Source organism: Taeniopygia guttata, chromosome 4, assembly GCF_048771995.1.
Source record: "Taeniopygia guttata chromosome 4, bTaeGut7.mat, whole genome shotgun sequence".
NCBI lineage: Eukaryota > Metazoa > Chordata > Aves > Passeriformes > Estrildidae > Taeniopygia > Taeniopygia guttata.
Window position 1 is genome coordinate 31,104,748 of NC_133028.1, and position 20,137 is coordinate 31,124,884.

The 20,137-nt window shown below is 37.3% G+C and overlaps 1 protein-coding gene across 7 annotated transcripts in view; it reads right to left on the reverse strand.

Moving 5' to 3' along the window:
• The window catches only part of LOC100228027 (plasma kallikrein), a 50,001-nt gene that overhangs the window by 23,761 nt on the left and 6,103 nt on the right, over positions 1-20,137 (reverse strand). For 2 of the 7 annotated variants that reach the window (XM_072928266.1, XM_002191054.7), the window contains 13 exons: positions 18,456-18,618; positions 17,700-17,803; positions 16,012-16,171; positions 15,339-15,448; positions 12,195-12,354; positions 11,290-11,399; positions 11,044-11,203; positions 10,792-10,907; positions 10,264-10,438; positions 9,713-9,888; positions 9,313-9,408; positions 7,866-8,005; positions 6,110-6,490 (listed from right to left, as the gene is read on the reverse strand). In XM_072928266.1, the coding sequence (XP_072784367.1) occupies positions 6,335-6,490; positions 7,866-8,005; positions 9,313-9,408; positions 9,713-9,888; positions 10,264-10,438; positions 10,792-10,907; positions 11,044-11,203; positions 11,290-11,399; positions 12,195-12,354; positions 15,339-15,448; positions 16,012-16,171; positions 17,700-17,803; positions 18,456-18,618 (1,826 nt within the window). In that variant the 3' untranslated portion in view covers positions 6,110-6,334. Of the gene's footprint in view, positions 1-6,109; positions 6,491-7,865; positions 8,006-9,312; positions 9,409-9,712; positions 9,889-10,263; positions 10,908-11,043; positions 11,204-11,237; positions 11,400-12,194; positions 12,355-15,338; positions 15,449-16,011; positions 16,172-17,699; positions 17,804-18,455; positions 18,619-20,137 lie in introns of those variants that run through there. The other 5 variants (XM_072928267.1, XM_072928271.1, XM_072928268.1 and 2 more) reach the window with 5 other exon arrangements.

Here is a 20,137-nt window from a genome sequence, read left to right on the forward strand (position 1 = left end):
ATTTTGGCTGTAAAGCTATTTATATATTATTAAAATACAGGCTAAATTTGTTTAAAGCTTATAAGGCACAGTAGTGAGGTCCAGGCTCACACAAAGCTCCCCAAGCTAGTTCCCCCAACTCTATCTCCCAAGCTCCCTGATTCAGGGCCAGACAACTGCACTGTGCCCAAGCTGGCCACAAGCCAAGCCCCCTAGAGAGAACAGATGTGCTCAGGGCCCTGGTTGTGTCTTTCAGTGGCTTTAAGCCTATTTATTACATGTGAAATACTGTGGGGTTCCATAGGCAGGGAGCTGTGTGCAAAAGGCTTTTTTTAAACTTTATTTATTCAGCCTTCATATCCTAGTCTTTTAATGCTCCTGTGCCATGAAGAAATGTGAGTTAAACATACCCGCTGCCCTTGAATTCTACAATTTCTACAAATGAAGATGGAAATTCAATTATTTATTATTACTTGTCAGCTATAGAAATAAAAATATCCGCTTAGATGTTCATTTTCTCATCATAGCCATGGAACACAAGGCAAATTAAACCTAAAGCGCCACCTAGTGACAAGCTACTGGAAGTTATTTTAGCATGCGTAAGATCCTTTCTCCTGAAATTTTAGTAAAAGTTAAAGAAATCAGAGGTTTATTGAAAGCCATAAACACCTTTCTGGTAATAAGAACAATAAATATACTGTAAATAAATATATAACATCTTTATTAAATTTATTTTCCATGTTTACAGTAATTCTACTGCTCACACCAGTCCATCCTGCCAATCTTAAAGTTTTAGAGTCTTTGAAGTCCAAAGTTTCAGATTGTGTGGACTCATCCAGTATTAATTATATAAATGTTTTATTAACTGTTCATCCTAGATTTTCCAACAAATAGAGTTCAGATAATTCGTTGCTTTCAGACAATATTATAGCATCAAGTCTGCTAAAACAGCCAAATCCTAGGACTCCCACAAGAGAGGAGCTGTTCCTTTGTCCTTCTCCTTCCAAACTTTCACTCTGCCCCCAGGGGATGACACTGCTCTTCCCTCCTTCCCCAGTGACACTGAGTGATATGTGGAGTTATTATATGACTTGTTCCCTACATGTTGGGCACAAGGTTGAAACCAAAATGCTCATGACTAAAGTTCTTAAATATGAACCATGAACAGAAAAATGGAATCACAGCACAGAAACATAGAAGCTTCAGATATATTATGTATGGTGCTTCCTCAAGAAGCACATTTCCCTTAGCAGCACTCAACCAACAGGAATCATTCAAAAAACGATGCTGTACTAGGGACAGGCAACAGAGAAAATATCAGGAAGTCTTCTGGGTGCATTTGGTAATGCCCAATAGCATCCCAGAACAGATATTTGTTTAAACTTCTTGTGACAATTAAAACCATACCATTCTCCAAATCCCTGTACATGACTCCAGGGATGAAAATAAGCAAAGAGGTTAGTGGGAGACAAAATCTACCAGATGGTACAGCCAGTGGAAATGGAGTGAAAGTACAGATATGACCCTGACAATTGAACATTGTATCTCAATGTAGAGCAGCAAATCACAGCAGAGTTGTGTGATAATAAGCTCAGGTTGGAGCAGAGCACAATCATGTTAGGGCAATGCTGCACTTCTGATGATTCCACACTTCCTAGCACAGAAAGACATCCTGTATCATGCATGATTTAATTTTCAGGTCCTGGGGTACAATTCTGCGGACCTGAAAAGGATATATAGGTGTTCCATCATATTTTCAGTTCCACACATCCAGATGCGTATTTATTGTTTGGCCTGGTCTTTCTTCAAATTGCATTGATTCTTGGTTTTTTGTTCCAACTCATTTTAACTTTGATTTAGTTAAAAATGAAAAATCAACACCCTTTAAACTTTTGCATGCCCTGTGCATGCAGTCCTCTTCCTTTGGTATCATTGTTCCCCCACAAATAAATCAGCTAACAAAAATATGGGAACTGACTCAGTATTTGCTAACATCACAATGTGATGGAGAAAGAGTATCAGAAACATAAAAAGTAAATGCAGAATTTTTTTAAAAAAAAAAAAGAAAAAAACAAACACAAAAAACCCCAGCCAAATAAACAAAAGCAAAACAAAACCAAAACCCATCAATACCAAGGAAACCCCAAACTCCACTGCATAAGACATGAAAAACATTTTGCATACAACAATCCATAGCAATTCTAACATATACATATCTAAAATGTGATTTACAACAAAAAGACCACAGGAAAAACAATCAGTTTACTACTCTAGGAAATCCTTTACTATAAATATGTAGTATTGCATATCTGCTTTAATTACTTAGAGGCAAATTAACGTTGCCTCCTATTTGAAGTAGAAATGCAATTTGAATGTATTTAAATGTAGATATTTCACTTAAAAAAAGCACCTAGGCATAATTTTTCAAAGAGTCCTCCATACATACAGGAAATTAGGCAGAGAATTAGAATTCACAGTTCTCCTGAGGAGTGCCATTGTGAATTATTTTAATTCCATACAGTTTGCTGGTTTCCAGCATCAGAGATTCATTTTTCATTACAGCAGAATAATAATTTTTCACAGAACAAATTAAACTTACACTAGGAGCTTATACCAAACTGTTCCACTCCCCTCTGCTGCGAAAGCAGAGGAAATGGACTTACTAGGTGATCTCTCTAGATCTTCATTGCAAGGATTTTGAATTCTCCCAACAAGAAGAAATGAGAGGCTTCATGTCTTCTTGTTCACAGCTCAGGTCACTTTCATGAAGTCGTACTTCAAACTCAGACATTAGGCAAAGCACCAGCAGTGGTAGGAAACACTGCATTGCCAGTTTAATGGGAAACTGGGTTTTTTGCTTTGCAATTCTATTTAAATGATTAGAGAAAGCTGTTACAAGTTATAATTTGAGTCCACTTGAGCAGCAAAAGAATATGCCTTTACTTTATGCTTAACTAATTGTTCTCCAGATTGTCACAGCACATATGAAGTGTTTCATCTGTACTTGAACAAGTTTGAAAATTTCTGGGATCATGGATCTTGTTTGTACAAAAAAAAAAAAAAAAAAACAACAACAAAAAAAATCAGGCCAGACTAATGCTGCCATTCAATACATCAACAATGGCACTTGCCCCTACCAAAGTTTCTGCCTCTCTAAGATTATGAGATTTATTGACTTTCAGGAAAGCCAGAGACACTTGCTATTAATCAGAATAACAACTAAAGCACTGATGTTTATCTTCTGTTCCAACATGAACAGAGGAAGATTTAAAGTATAAGACCAGGCTTTTCTTTAATGAGATTGAGATAGGTTTTTTTGGTTGTCAGCTTTTAAAAAATCACTTTTCCCCAGGGAGGGAGATTAGAAGGGAGAATAAACAAAGGTCATATACTGCCTCTCATTTAGTGCAAGTCACCTATTGATACCAGAAAGCCCAAGCAATATAAGACTTAATAACACCAATATACTTCTATCTATGAGTCTAAAGGTCTCAATGAATTACATATCTCACTGGTGTATAAACCCACATAAAGATCAGAAATTCCCTCATACAGTTCATCTTAAACAAAGTCATAAGGACTTCATATAGCCACCACGAACTCCTGCATTCTCCACATACCTATTCCTGGTATGCACTTTTAGCCATCAGGAATTTATTACAGATGGACCAAAAAACAATACAAAATTTCATTGAAGGATATCTGCTCTAGGTGAAAATATATTGCAATAAGGTATTTTATCTGGTCAACAGCTACTCATGAAGGATGTCTGGAGTCATTGAGATCACTTGTTCTTTCCACAGGAACAGCTGAGTTTCCTTTGGCATATTGCTGCCACCTAGAATGCCTCTGAGAAACAAAACATGGAGCTCCAGAAATCTACAGAGCATTGCTGACTGCCATTCCTCTTGGTTACTGAAATACTTACAACCTGAATAGTTGTAGCAGAAAAAAAACAACAAACAAAAAAATAATAACACATTTTTTGTGCATTTGAAAAAGCTGGTGATAGGATTATTATGAGAAAGTATTAAAGGTTGTCAGATTGACATTGCATATACTCTTTAGTCTACACAGCTTGAGTGTTGAAGACAAGTATTTTGGATGGTCTCCTGATGATTCTTATTTAGAGAGTTTCAGCCTCTGTTTTCCTACTGAAGCAATTCCTTTTCCTTCAGCAACTCTTTTCCAGCTGTCTTCATTCCTCCCCCATGAGGACAAAACCACAGTTGAATGCCAAGAATCTTTCTCTTTTTTCTCCTATTTTCTATTTTTTTCCTTCTCAGTCCCTTATTTAAGTCTCTAGGTTTTTGACAGCAAGTCTGAGGTTTGCTGTTATTTTAAACCAGCTGCAGATTAAACAGAGCATGAAGAGACATCAGCCCCCATCCATATCTCTTGTTCTGCTTCTGCAGTGTTGGCAAAAACCCCAGCACAGTGATGTGCCTTCCCTCTCACCTTTGATCCAATTCCCCCAACACACACCAGACTTTTCCTGCTGGCTCTCTGAGCAGGCATTTCCTGCACCCCCGTGTGTGACACCTTCAGCCCTGTGCACCCACTGACTCCAGCCGCTGCCACCAGAAGTCCACCACAGGGCAGAGGGAGGCGGCACAGCATTACCTCTGCTCTCCTGTTGAGTTTGGACTGTTCTCATCCCTTCTCTGAATTCTACTTCTTTTAAAATAAACAAAGTAAATCAACTCCCCAGTCTTTGAACACAGCCTTGGGATTTCAGGTTTGTTGACTTCAGTCAGTTTAGCACTGCACACCCGGACTCCAGACACAGATAGGAGTATAAGCTTGTAGCATGGAATTACACTTCTTTTTTCCTCAGTATTATTTACAAACAAAGCATAAAAAATTAAAGACAGTAGTAATTTTAATCAGTTTGAGTCTTATCTTCCAGAAATTTGATGTTTAATTCCTACGTTTCATGACCTAATTTACTTGCAGAGCCACTCCTGCTGCTTACCTCCCAGCGTGGTGTAGGGCAATTATGAGTAGCCCTCTGGAACATATTTTCAGCAATTATGGTAATGTAGATTATTAGGAAACAGGCTCATAAATGTTGGCAAAGACAGTGTTGGTACTCTACTCTCCTTTCTGATGCAGTGTGAAACATTGTTTCTTACTATGGGAATGTAATTAATTTTTGATCCCTGTTTCTCACACTAGTATTAATTTTATCCATGTAATACATTTGCTACCTGACACAAAGTAAGGAAAATTATAAAAGGAAAAAAGGACATCTAGGAACAGGATAAAGTTGTTTCTTTAATCACAGAGTTAGGTATTTGGAAAATAAAAATATATATTGGGGCAGGGGGGATCCTTTTATTGATTTTCTGGATATTCTTCCTCAAGAGAAGTAGACCCTCATTATCCTTCTCATCAAAAAATTATCCACAGAAATTAGAATAATGTAGGTGGCAGCTGATTGGGAAGAATGGGTTAAAAGTGGAAGACTGGTGGGGATTGTAAACACACTCAAGTGACCTTGCAGCTCGGAATGCAAAAAGTCTGGAGAGCAGCAATGTAGAAAAAGAAGTGTTTTATGCCTTCCACTGTTTGTGTTCTGTGTGCCACGAGAACATCTGTGTACAGACAATAACATGGGTTTTTGGTAACCTGGAGGCACCCTAAGGGTCAGCCTTGAGCTCCCTGACTTGGTCCTGAGAAGATCAAAGCCCAGTGGAGATCACAGCACAGTGGTAAACCACATTTGTGCAAACCCTTGGCAGACTGCTGGGAACAGCAGGATGGGATTTTCCAGCATGAACTGGGCTCGGTGGTGTCAGTATTCACGTGTGTCCCTCTGCCAAGACCTCTGGGTTTGTCTTCTTGCTTAGTACTGACACTTTTTTGGTTAATTCTCCAGGGAAACTAGGAAGATGCAACTGTATAGGCATTTCCATGCCTCAGCTTCCCTTCCCCCAGCCCTCCAGTAAGCTTGTAAATGATTCACCCATTTTAACTACATTCAGACAAGAGAGGGAAATTTCTTTTTGTTGTGTGGCAACCTCCTAAGATAGAAGTAGTTCCCAGTTCCAAGGTCCATACATGTCGGGCAACATCATCCACTCCCATTTTAAGTTAGCAATAACAGAAGAACTCTGTAGCTCAGCCCTATTTTCTTCTGCCAAATCAGTGATCACAGAGTTTATTTTTATTACTGCTTTTTATTTAGTAATAAGAAAATTCATTCATTCCTGCTTTTCCGCTATTTAAAACAAGTACTTTACACTTCAGGCTAACAAAAACCACCATTGAAAAAGCACTAATATGCTTTATCCCATTGCTCTGAGGGTTGTTATTCCACTGCAACACTTCGAGTGAGTCAGTAATGCTCATACTACGTTGTTTTTTCTAGAATCCAGTCTGCATAGTCAGCAACTTTGGTGTAGACTCCCGGCTGCCTGGGGCGAGCACACCCTTCTCCCCAGCTGGTGATGCCCACCAGGTACCACACCTCCTCGTGCCTGCATGACAGGGGCCCTCCTGAGTCTCCCTGTGTCACAGGAGAAAAAGAGAGAGCATGCAAGGAAGAGGCCTCATCAGTATTTCTATCACAAAGAAAGCTTTGAATAAAATCAGCATCATTCAATTTTAACACCAGCATAACAGCCTAGATTTCCATCACTTTCACTTACAGCTGATTAAGAGAGGATTGAAGCAGGTGTTCTGATTGTTTAGCAAATTGATTTCTAAATAGTCATTGCAAACAATTTCTTCTTCCCATGAGGGTTCAAAACTACCCATTTATATTATTTTCTTTTTATTATCATTATTGCTTTATCTACATACAATGATTTAAAACTGTATGTAGTATTGGCTGTATTTTTTCTAATGACTATGTTTTTAGTATCTCAGTTCTCTATATGCCTTGTCCTGTTTGAGTGACTCTGTCCCACTCAGGATAAAACACTTTAGTGTTTTCTTTTTCTATTCCCTACTGGACATAAGATTCCTTAGAGAAACTGTTATGAGTTGTTAGGACAATAGCAAGTCTGTTATTTTTTAAAACAGCATCTCCATGTTCTATTACGCTTTATCAGATTAAAAAAAAGCTTAATTGGCATAGAGGAAAAAGTACTCCCCAGCTCCAAGTATTTTTATTCCTAACAAATCATAGAAATAGTAACATTTCAGCATACAATTATTAAGTGTTAAATGCTTGCAGTGAAAACTGTATTTGGTAGAGAATTTAATGTTAATAATCAGACTATTTTCTTCTTGCAGAAATTAACTCAGAATATTTAAACTGGCAAAAGTGCATGAGTTTACTCTTAAGCAGAGTGGCTCACAGAACTCATGCTGTGGTGACATTTTCAACTCTAACGATGAACAGAGTGGTTTTCCCAGTTTGTTTTTAGCCTTCTATTCCCCGTGCATTTTAATAGCATTGCTAGCACCCTCCCTTCTTGTTTATACACAGTGGGTCCTTTAAAATATGATTTTATGTACTGCATTTCCTACCAAGAAATGGGAAAAAAAAAAAAAAAAAAAAAAAAAAAAAAAAAAAAAAGAAATCACATAGAAAATCTGCTCTTATTGGAGAAATGCTTCAAGGTACTATACTTGCGCTCTCTGGATTTCTGATAGTCTGAAGGAAACTGGTTTTATTCCCTAAATGGATATCTATGGATTCACACTCAGAGTTTCCTATCCATGGAATCTATCCCTAAAGATTTCAATGTCTTATAAGAAATATTTTTCATATACCTTGGTTTTCAGTACTTTTGACAACCAATAAAGACAAGTTAAACAAGAGCTCTATTAATAATCATACTTTTCTAATAACAATTAAAAGTAATTGTAGTATTCATTTATATATTTGAACATGTGGTTGGAATATATAACTATACACTACTGTCTGTCATTACCTTACAAGCATCCCTTCCTCCTTCATCATAGCCAGCACAGATCACTTTGTCACCTATTCTGTGCTTCCAGTACCTTGCCTGGCATTCTTCTTTTGACATGAAGGGAACGGGAGCCTTTTGAAGAATATCTTGTACCCGACCTATATGGAAGGCAATATGAGATGAGAAATGTTTGGTTCTAGCAAAATAAAGGTTAAAATTCAACTCTAGAAATCCCCATACACTGATATTACAGAATGGGAGGTCACTGCTTCTAGACTGTTAATAGATGTTCATCACACTGATTTTCCTTCCTTTAGGAAGTGAAAATGTTCCTCAGTTAGTGAACAATGTGAATTGTCTTCTAATTTAAATGCTTTTATGATGCCACCTTCTGGAAAAGCTTCAAAACTCCCTTGTGTCGTGATGTGCAACAAATCCTCATATGGGAATGGCTCTCAGGACATTGGCCCTTGGAGCATTGCTGTTAGCATTGCTTTGTGTTAATAACTATTATTTCCTAGTAAAGTGCTGCAATAACTTTGGAATCTCCCAGTTGCCAAATCTGTGCTGCTCTCTGTCCTAGTAGTTTTTAAGATGGAGAAATTTGCACATGGACTAAACAAGAGTATTTAAAGCCAGACTTTTCTCTAGTAATTAACAGAAGAAATTTGTGTATACAGTAACTACCTAAATTTGTTAGATTTCTCATTGAACTATAACTTTCAGATAGGCACATGCATAATGGAAAAGGTTCTCTGTAAATAGATGCATATACATCTATATAAACATATAAAAATATAAGTAAATAAATAGATGTAAAACCACAGCTTGATAATTAAGAGCTTTTGCCCTATCTCCATATAAAATCAGAGGAGTTCAAATCTCATCTACTATAAAAACACAAGTCGTCAGCATGGTCTATAATCAATTTTCAGAAATAGAAAAGCAACATACTTCAGTCTCCAATTTCTAAAGTTATATGAATACAATCACATAAAAAAACATCATGGGGTATGTGCAGTCTGTAATTCAAAACAGTTCAGTGGTAAATTTCTTGCATTTTTTTTAGCTAGGAAAAAATAAAAAAGAGTGTGCAAAACCCAGATATGTACTGGGCCTTGCCAGTAGATTAAACTAGAATCTAAGGAAGGGTATTTGAGTGTTGTAGAAGATGTATTTAGATGTATGTAGAGGATTGAATTCTCGAGTATTTCAAACTACTAAACCAATTTATAAAATTAATTATTGTGTCAGAGCTTGGAGCTATTTAATGATAATTTCATACATCTTTCATTTATGTTTTATGATGTCTTAATAGAAACCAATTCTAATAAAGAATTATATTAAAGTACTATCTAGAAGGAATAGTGGTTCTAAGAACAGAGAAGAATTTTCTTTTTTTTTAGAGAATGGGAGGTTTTTTGTCAAAAACCAAAATTCACTGTTTAAAAGTATTTCTCTGTACCTTTTTCTTTTCTGTAACCCCATCCAGTTACCCAACATTCAGTATAAAATATGTTAGTGTCTTCTTTTGATGGCAGGCAGATAGGTTGTTGAAGATCTAAAGTACAAGAGAAAATATTAGTTTGTCCAGCAGAGACAACTGCAACAGTAAGGTTTTGTGGGCACCCACATGGCCCCTGACGACAGTTTCCATGTATGCTTTGTCCCTTACATTATGTAGGACTCCCAGTACACAAATTCAAGCCACACATTTTCATTTCTAAGCCAACAGAATAGATTCTCTCAAACCCCAGTAACTACCTACTAAAGGAAGCCAGCCCAGCTGTTGTGCACTGCCATAGCAATGCCAGCCCTGTGTCTTCCTGCACATTTTCACAATTCCTCTGCAATATACTACATACCAGTAAAATTCATAGGCTCAGCAAGTTTCATTAAAGCTATGTCATATCCAATCCGTGCATATTTATACTGAGAGTGAACAATAATCTCTTCCACTTTGAAGAAGGGTGTATCCTCATTTATTTCTGATTGTCTTAAAATACCAGCATAAATACGCCAAATGTTGGGATTCTCTAGACTGAGGGAAAAAGAGAAACAGTCAGTCTGTGACTAAATAGCCTAATAAAGTATTACATGAGAAAAAACTCGTGTCTTATGAGAATGTCTAGGGTTCTGTAGGTGTCTGTTGTCTACTTTAGAATTTCACCTTCTAGATTAATTAAAATAATTTAGCATCAGCAGTACAATACTATGCTAAAAAGGGACAAAGTATGGAGTTCCAGTTGGATTAAGAAACCGAAAATCTACCTGAAAATTTCACCTTTTGGTTACATTAAAGCAGTTCATCTTTTTCTAGTTCTCATTGTTATTATCCTGAAAGGTAGACCTCAGCTTATCTCACATGCTAGGTTAAACTTTGAGGCTTATTTGTACATTTACACTTAGGCCTTACCTCGTGACGCAGTGAGCAGCTGTGAGGACCCACTGGTTGCTGATGATGGAGCCCCCGCACAGGTGTCTCTGCCGAGACAGCCTGGCGTGCAAGCTGACCTGCCACGGCCATTCACCAGGGGAGGAGTCTGTCCCACCAACAATCCTAATTGTTCTTGCAGAATGCTGCATACACACTACAGAAATAATTCAAAACTGAGCTAAAACACAACTTGCATTCACCAAGGAAAAATGAAGATGAGACTACTGCTGATCACTGAATAGGAACCACCTATTGCGAAAAAGGTGACACATGATACATTTTTGATACATCATGATTTATGATAGTAAAGCCTGTTGAAGCCAAATTCACAGTGCTGTTCTAGTGTTTACCATATGAAGTCCTGACTGACCTCATTTTTCCAGAACACTTGAACTTTACAAGATCACCCACTGGGACAGTGCAACCACTTTAAAAAAATATGGTTTGGCCTCCTACACTGAAATCAAGGAAGCACTGTCTATTTTCCACAAAAGAAGCTTTACTTACCAGTACTGGCCTTTTTTTTGCATAATCTTAGTGAGTATCCAGAGATACTTCCTGGTCCATGCACTATTTTCACTGGAGATCCATCTGAGGACATTCTTAGGTGACACTCACACTTTCTGGCAATTAATTAATGCAAACATTTAGTTTGTATTTTTTTCACTGAGTAACACATACATTACTCCCTCACCACATATCTGGAATGATTATTTCAGCAATCTTTGAACATTTAAAAAATGTTCAAATATATCTCACCCTTCTTCATTGCATGAATCTTGGAAGAGAGAATAGGAAAAAAACTGGCAGCGGATCATGTCTGTGCAAACCTGCTGACAGGCTCTGTGTCCTTTAGTGTAAGTGACAGTAAGTTCATCTCCCAAAAAATCCATCTGCATGTAAGTGCGAGAATTGCACGCTGTAGGAATGATTGCATTCAAAGCATCAGAAAGTTATTATCTAGATATTTCAAAATTAGTATTTTTATTGTAATTTATTGTTTACCAGGAAAAGATCTTCTGCAATTTAGGAGGCCAAAGCCTGATACAGCATTTTCTTGTGATATGAGTTCCTCTGGAATTCCACTTGTTGATGTCTTCAGAAGGCAAAGGTTTCTAAAATGAAATATTTTTCACAATAACTAAACCTGTTCTCACATTCTAAAAATAATTGTTTAGATACTGGTAAAAGAAGGTTCTTTACTAAATACACTCTTTTCTCCCAAGTCTCAATCTGTAGAAGTATTTCATATGAAAATGCATTCATTAAGTTCACTAGTTCACACTAAATTGAAGCAATCTTTGCAGTACTGTGAAATGCCATACAACTATACTACTAAAGGTGGTACAGTATTTATACATAAACAGAAGAGGCGACTTTAGGTGATGCATGCTGTCTCAGCTTTGCTTCTCCCTGAAATTCCTTTGAAGCTTTATTTTTCTGATTTTTATGAAATGTTTATTTTTAACTATTCTCACTAATAAGTATGAAAGAAGAAAGCCAAATAGAAATATTTCTAAAGCCATTAACTTACTTGAAAAATATCTTCAAGTAAATAAGTTCGCCCTGCCAGGAAACCAGATGGCTCTTTTGATAATGCCATAAAATTCAGCTTTAAGTCTTTAAAATAATCTGGAGGTTCACTGTACTTTTGACATGTATAATTCTTTTCAGATTAAGACCAGATACACAAGCACAATATAATTCCAACACATTGGAAAACAGTGGAAAAGCCCACAGGAAATTACAAATTTATGAACAAAATCCATAAAAAGCTGTGCTTTACTGAAAATAGCCTTTCAACATAAACTTACATATAAGAAATTAGTGTTTAAAAAAAGACTCCGTGTTTTTAAAAAATAAATTTTAAATAATCTACATAGATAATATCATTTAACTGTCATATTCACCTTTGAGATTCTATTTGCCATTTCCTGGTAAAAAATGTAAAGAACAAGCACTTTGGAAAATATGTACAAATAGTTTGGCAGACAGAAATATCAGGAGTGAAAAAACTTGTAATATTAATTCCTGAAAACACTTGATCTTCAAAAATGTCCATTTGACAATCTGCATAAAACAAGAACAAAATATCAAAATTCTATAAACATGTATGTCATGGGAATATTGACATTTACAGATTATTCATTTCTATCTTTATTCCCATTTTCCTTCTGTGATTGATAAGATGAAAGGATAACACAGCATTTTAACCAAAAACTATTTCTCAAGAATATTTTTGACCATGTAAAATCATGGAGAGCACTAGAGGGATACAGTTGATATAGAGGAAAAGAGAAATTACATGTTACAATAGAGATTTGCTAATCTAATAGAGAAATATTTTAATTAATTTTCAGTGGGCATATCAGGTTCATGAGAAGACTAGAAGAAAAATAAGGTGATGCTCTTAACACTTCTTTTACTATTTGAAAGGTATGAAGAGTAAGTAGGAGCGCTGCCCTCTGACATGGCCAAAATAACAAAACAGAGGCTTGGCAGGATAGTTCACACAACCAGACAATGGATATAGAGGTAACAGGAAATATTAGCATGTTTAAAATAGATTAATGAGTATCCTTCTCCAAAGATATACTTGAAGTGCCAGTTAGAACCCTAGTGCAAGAATTTAAAAAGAAAAACAGGAAACATTAGCATGGAGGATGTTTCTTGAGCCTATCAAGCTGCAGAGATAGTAAAAATAGTGAAATGATACAAAAGACAGGATTTGGTGGCAGCAGAGAACTTGAGCTGTTAAGAAAGTACAGCAATCAAGTCAATACTGCCCAGTGTGTTATAGAAACATATTGGGAACATCTTCCTACAGAAGGAAAACCTAAGAAGAGGCAGAGCTTACTCTGAATCCTGTTAATTTGATGAGGTTTTCAAAAACATAGGCAAGAAAGGACAACAATATTGGGCAGTAATTACACAATAAGAACAGTAAAAAATATAATCATAAATGTAGAAAATTAGAGTCAATTAACTTTTGCAATTAGTAGTTAAGATCTTACATTAAAGGAGAAATAGCATTCAGAACAGATAGTTTCAAAGGAAGTTATATTTAAAGCAAAAATGTGGATCTGAAACTTCAGGGAAGCTAACCCATGATCTCAAGAATGACATTCAGTGATCATTTGCTCAATATTCAGTGATCTCCAGGAAGATACTTTGCAAAGGGCAGAAAACAGACAAATTGCTATGCGTGAGTAATAGTCTGTGTGCATAGGAATAAAGTCAGAGAGGCAAAGGCACAAAATGAAAGGCTGCATAAAAAGGAATAAACTAAATTAAGTCAGAAGAAAACCTCAAATATTGAACTAAACCCATTTCAGATGTTGACATAACAACAAGGCAGAAGACATTACTGAGTTTTTAAGACTACGTTCTACAAATCTCTGGATAAGTATAGATGATCTGTCTGAGATTAGGACAGGTGACCTCCTTAGATGATCTCTTGATGCACGAGTGTTGTCTAGGCTTTTGTGATCACACAATTAGTTTCTTCTCTCTCTTACCTGCTCTTGCCTCTTTCACAAGACACAGAGAGTAGGGAAAGACAGGCAGGAACAAGATTGATTTTCATATGATGTCATGGTTTTATCCCAGCCAACAACCAAGCCCCGTGTAGTCACTCACTCACTCCCCACCAGCAAGATCAGGGAGATAATCAGAAAGGTAAAAGCCAGAAACTTGTAGAAACTTGTGGTTTCAGGTAAAGACTGTTTTATAGGAAAACAGTTGGGCACCAAAAAGGACTTTGGTGGGTTGACCTTGGCTGGATGCCAGGTGCCCAGAAACTTACTTTATCATTCTCCCTTCTCAGCTGGACAGGGGAGCAAAAATGATATGGAAAATGACTCATAGGTTGAAATAAGGCAGTTTACTAAAGCAAAAGCAAAAGGTTGCATACATACAAGCAAAGAGGACAAACTCGGTTATTTTATTTTCTACTTCCCATCAGCAAGTGATATCCAACCACTTCCTGGGAAGATCTTCCTGGGAAGCAGGGCTTCAGCGTGCATAGTGGTTGCTCCAGAAGGCAAACATTGTAAATAATAAATGCCTGCCCTTCCTCCTCCTTTCCTTAGATTCCATAGCTGAGCTGACATCATATGACATGGAATGTCCCTGTGGGTAATTTGGGTCAGCTGACCTAGGTGTATTCCCTCACAGGATCTTGCCCACCCCCAGACTATTGATGGAAGGAATGTTGGGGAGAGAGTGCTGATGCTGTGCCAGCACTGCCAGCAGCAAACCCAAGCACTGATTTTAGAAAGCAATATATTGATACACATCTCTCTGAAATGTGATTTACACAGGAAAACTAGATTAGCTGTGAGATAAAATAAGGCTATATGAAAGCAGAATAACATCATTGTTAGGAAAGGAAAATATCACGCAGTAAGAAAAAGCGAAGATAGAATTAAAAAGAAAAATAAAATTAAAAAAAAAAAACCAAAAAGAAAAATTGAAAGATGTTTCAGCTGAGAATAAGAAGGTTTGATACACACTGTTTGATTTTAGACTCTTGAGAATTTTGTCTGAGTAATGATTGCAGGTACAAGCACAAACTTTTTGCTTTCATCACAAATCATCCACAAAATGCATATTAAATCCTTTCCTATTAGCCAGCTGTATTAAAACACTGCAGATCTTCAATAAAAATTTTCAAGTGCATATACAGTATACAAACAAAATGTAGAAAGCTTTCTATTTCCCCTGATCTTTGAATCTGATGGGCTTTTATCTTTCATTTTTGTATCCACCATACAAAAATAACATACAATTCCATCAAGCTAATATTATGAAAGGATTCTTTAGATCTCTAAAGAAGGGAATTGTTTCTGTAAGACAAATGATAATATGAAAAAATTAAAAAGAGATTAACCTCCTTTGTGCCTGAGTGTACTAACTATATTTTAAGAATAAGATGATTTTAGAATTATTCTACATAATGAAACATTTCTACATGTGAGTGATAGATTGATAGATTGCATTTCAGGAAACATGACCCTTAAAACTAAACAGAATCAGAGATTTTAAATAGTTACCTAATTCAGAAAGCTGACAGGGCTTCAGAGAGAATCCAGACACAACCTCATCAAGCGCCTTTATGCTGGTTGGAGTTCCTATACTGGCATGTTTCAAGAAGCATTTTTTACTGAATGGCAAAGAGTAAAGAAAGTGGTAAGAAAACAGGTCTTCTTCCTTGGACTAAACCATCCTCCTGAGCCCACAATTCCTGCCATTGTGCAAGGTCTGGCCATGGGTCAGAACATCTCCAACCTCCGGAACAGAGTTCAAATGATGAACAGAGCTAGCTGAACAATGCTTAACTTCCAAAATTGAGCAGATTAAGAGCTCAAAAATAGGTCTTATTAAAATGAAATAATTTCTCTGGATACTCTGATGATGCTGTTTTCATAACAGTAAGCAGAGTAAGATTGAACAGAGCAAAAATGCAGCACAGCTAGCAATATAATTTACGTTTCAAAGGATTTTAGGATTTTTTCAAGGCTGTAATAATCAAGTTTTTCTTTCTCACCAATGGACAAATTAAAGCCAATTTACAATTTATATTTTCCTACCTGTAAGTGTAAACAAACATTGCAAGGAGGATTAAATTGAATATTCTTGAGTAGATTCTTGCACCTTAGAATGCTCTGAGATTTAATCTACTTAGGCACAGGGCTACCCAGGGAAATGAATCCAACCTGTATTTACCAAAAGCTTGCATTGTGAAATGTTTCAGAGGCATATGTAAAAAAATGACAGCGGTTGTCATTGGTACATCGTTTCTGACACTCTTGATAGCTGTCAGCCACAGTAATATCAAAAATATTCCCTTCCATATCCAGTCCTACATGGACATCTGGGCTGCAAGCTGTGAAGAAAAAGAGACCAAGTTCTCAAAATGTACTTCGATTATTTTCCCCATCCTATGCCCCAAATTGTCCAAAAGAAAGCAGTTTGTATGACACAGCCCTCACAATTCAGATGCCACCTGCTACGCTCACTTCAGTTACATCATATTTTACACATAGATCTAGCACCAAATCAGAAATCAAGGTTTGGTGTAGTACCTCATGGTAAGGGGAAAACCTGGCAGACTTTGACAGTGCCTCTGCCTACATGAGAGAGGGGCTCTAACCATTATGGGTGACTGAGACCAGGATGACATTCACCAAAGCAAGAACTCAGAACCAATATTAAAATATATTTTCCCAGTTCCAAATTCATAGAGCAGTTTAAATGGCATATTGTGTGCTCATAAGCAAGAGACATTTCCCACTTGAGTCAGAATATTACATTTACACTCCACAGAGGGAGGACCACAACTGTGGGCTTTGAAATGAAGGTCATTTCACAGAACAAGAGTTAGCCAATGATTGGAGGAATTTTTAAACATGTATGGATAGATTTTCATTGAGTCTGATTCTAGAGTAATTCCAGTGATATTAATTAGCCTAGATAGCATAAAGAATAGTATCCCACTGAAATCTCTCTTTCTGTTCCAAGATATGCAGAAATACAAACATGAAAGGTTATTGGCAGGAAAGAGCTTTTAAGGGGCCTGACTGCTCTGAAGGGCTAGTGGCAAGCACATCTTATTGATAATAGCTACAGTGGAGAACTTGCATAGAAACCCACTTAGTCCTGGCATCTTGAGATGCTATACCAATACAACTAAAGAATTAGCCTGACATCTGTAAGACACTATTTATCCTCAAAGTCAGGAAATGAATATTTATATTCTTCCTTATTCCATTTTTCTAAAGTACCATGCTATGCTTAAAGTTTATCTCCTTTTAATGACATCATTATGACAGTGCTAATTTAAAAGTTACATAAAATAACACATTTAATATGCTTTTAATATGCCTGGTGATAACTTGCAGGTATGGCATGCTGACATTAAGTCATCATGTATACCCTAAAAGATGCAGCTGCTAAAAAATTATTACAAAGAATCAAAATAATATTAGCATCACTTTGTGACAATGCACTTTTGCTTTGCTGAACATCTGCACCTCAGAGTTATAAAACAGGGTCACATATGCCATATGAGCCACTTTCTGGACTGGAATTGTAGTAGTAAATTAATCTTTAGAATTGGAGTCAGCAATTAAAGCATGGGCTGCCATCTGTCTCTAGCAAATGAAACTGTGACTGCAGGAGCATGATTTCCCTGTTACCTCAGCTGGGGAGCCTGGGTGGTGGGTAGGTGGGCCTGAAGAGTAAAACCAGTGGAGTTTTTGTCACCTGTGTTTGAAAGTGGTCTGGCAAAGAACACACAAATCACTATTTGGCTGACTCCCTGATTCTATTCCTCTTCCCAAAATGCTAATATTTTAACAGCTGCTATGCAATTAAGAGCATAAAATACATGCATGTGAATAACCATATCTTACCACTAATTTGATTACACTGTTTTAAGGAATGTCCAGAGATAGCTCCTTCCATATCCAATTTCGGCAGCATTTCTGTATCACTGTCTTTTAAATAGCAGGAGAACCTGTGTTTTAAAATGCAGCAATTCACAGCTTTGGCAGTATAACACAGACTTTCGTAACTGTTTCTCAGGTGAAATGCAGCCTGTCCAATATCCCTCAACATGAAAATTCTGACAAGTGCAATTAGAAGAAAAATAGGCCTTACACACTTTGTTGGCAGTTGGGGCAGATGAGAATATTTTGTGTTTGTGGGAGCTCCAAGAGGTCTTAATAAAATGAGAAGCAGAGCCCAGGGTTGGGAGGACAGAAATGCACTGGGCATGGAGAGAAGACAACCTCATTCTCTCAGGATACTGAAATTCTTAATCGTGACAAAAATATACTAAGTAGAAAGGATGGAGAACAGTACAGGGGATCACTGGAGATGTGAAATTATTCACATTGTCCCTCAAGAATGAATATATGGCCTAGAGGAGGGAGTGCAGATTCAGTTCTCTTTCCTTGAAAGGGCCAGTGTGGAGTGTGAAAAATTGGGCATTGTCAAATTTAACCTTTTGAATTCAAGCAATTACTCTTAGATCACCAGTTTTAGAGACACTTTGACATTGTTTTCCATGGCAACCCTGCACCTCTCCCTGCATGCCTGTGTTCTGTCAAAATGTTACCAGGTTTCTAAATTATCACAGGAGACCAGCAAGTACATGAACATTCTACCTTTTTGCAGGATCTTTTGTCCATGTCGCTGGCAAGTAGGTGAAGAGCAGACAGGTAGGATGGTAAGTACACACTATTTGGCAGTAATTGGCGCTCGGTGTAAAAACTGTAGTGAGGTCTCCTCCTTGGAAGAATGTATTTTCATAGCTCTGAGTCACACATTCTGACATGGAATAACAAAATTGTCAATTATTAGAGACAGGAACACCCAGTTCACCAGGAGAGGGTGAAGCCATTTCTCTTCTTCATCACTGACTTTGCTTTTAAAACAGGCTTTTGTCAGGAAAAGTGGGTAAGGTGGGTGAGTAGCACATTTCCTCTGAGTTTCTCTTTTCACTCCAGCGGAAATAATACTGTCATGAGAGTCTCCCTCTGTTCCCTGCCTCATACCCAATGCCAGAGCAGGGCAGCTTGAGCCCAGGTAGAAACCCAAGAAGCTGGATAGGCCACAAGGCAGATCTGTATGGCAGAGGGGGAAGGTGCCTTCCCATGGCAAATCGCAGGAACAGCAGAAATCTCTCCTGAGACCAATACAGATCATTATGAGAAAAAACAGGAAGAGGAAGTGCAGGTACCAAAAGGAGTTAGAAGGTTTTATTTAAAGAAAATCCTATTTTTGGGGGATTCTCTGAAGTCAGTCACAGGTGGTGCCACTGTGCACAGCCTCAATGGCTCCAAGGATTTCATAGACCTTCAGCTCTCTCACACTCCATCCTGAACCCCCCAAACCTTCTTCACAATGAAGAAAAGTCTAGAATGAAAACGAGCTGTACTACTACCTTGCTTCTGCAGGACTTCTTAACTCTGAATGACATACTGAACTCTGTCATGGCAACCACGCACGCTGCAGAGCACTGCAGCAAAGGCACCCAACAGCAACCTCCTCACATCTTTCAAAATGAAGGCACTTGTAAGATCACAATCACAGAGTGTGCTGAGTTGGAAGGGATCCACAAGGATCTTTGAGACTCTCTGCTGGCCCTGCACAGGACCATTCCAGGAATGATTTTCAAACTTTTAGAATTCTGTTAGGTTTGGTGCTGTGACCACTTCCCTGGAGAGCCGGTTCCAGTGCCCAACCACCCGCTGGGTAAAGAATGTTTTTCTAATATCCAACCTAAACCTCCCCTGACACAACATCAGGCCAGTCCCTCTGGTCCTGTCAGTCTCAAGACCCTCGGGAGTCTTGAATATCCACTGTAGTGCAAAAGCAGTATAGCTTGGCTACGATCGCTGTATTAAGACATGCAAGAGAGCTGTCTTTGCACAAGAGACCATTCTCTTTTGGAATTTGCCCTCCAAAAGGAATAGCAAACCAATAAAATGGCAATTTTTATTCCTGTATCTACCAAAGTGCTTTTTCTTAGATAAAGAAAAAGACAAAATAATGAATTTTTACAGACTGGGTGGAAACCCAACTGAAAACATTTTATCTAGTGGTTTAATATGTTACTTTAGAGTGATCATACTGTATCGAGAGATATTTTAAATGAAAACAAAAGGTAATATCATATTGGATTTGACAGTTTTAAAAGACTATGAGTGGATTTTATTTGTAAATATGATTATAAACTATGCTTTGGTAATTCAGCATTTTCAGCACACAAGTATAATATACACTTTTTTTTAAAGGAATAAATAAGGATTATTTGACATATGTGCTAGATGTACTAATATCTTTC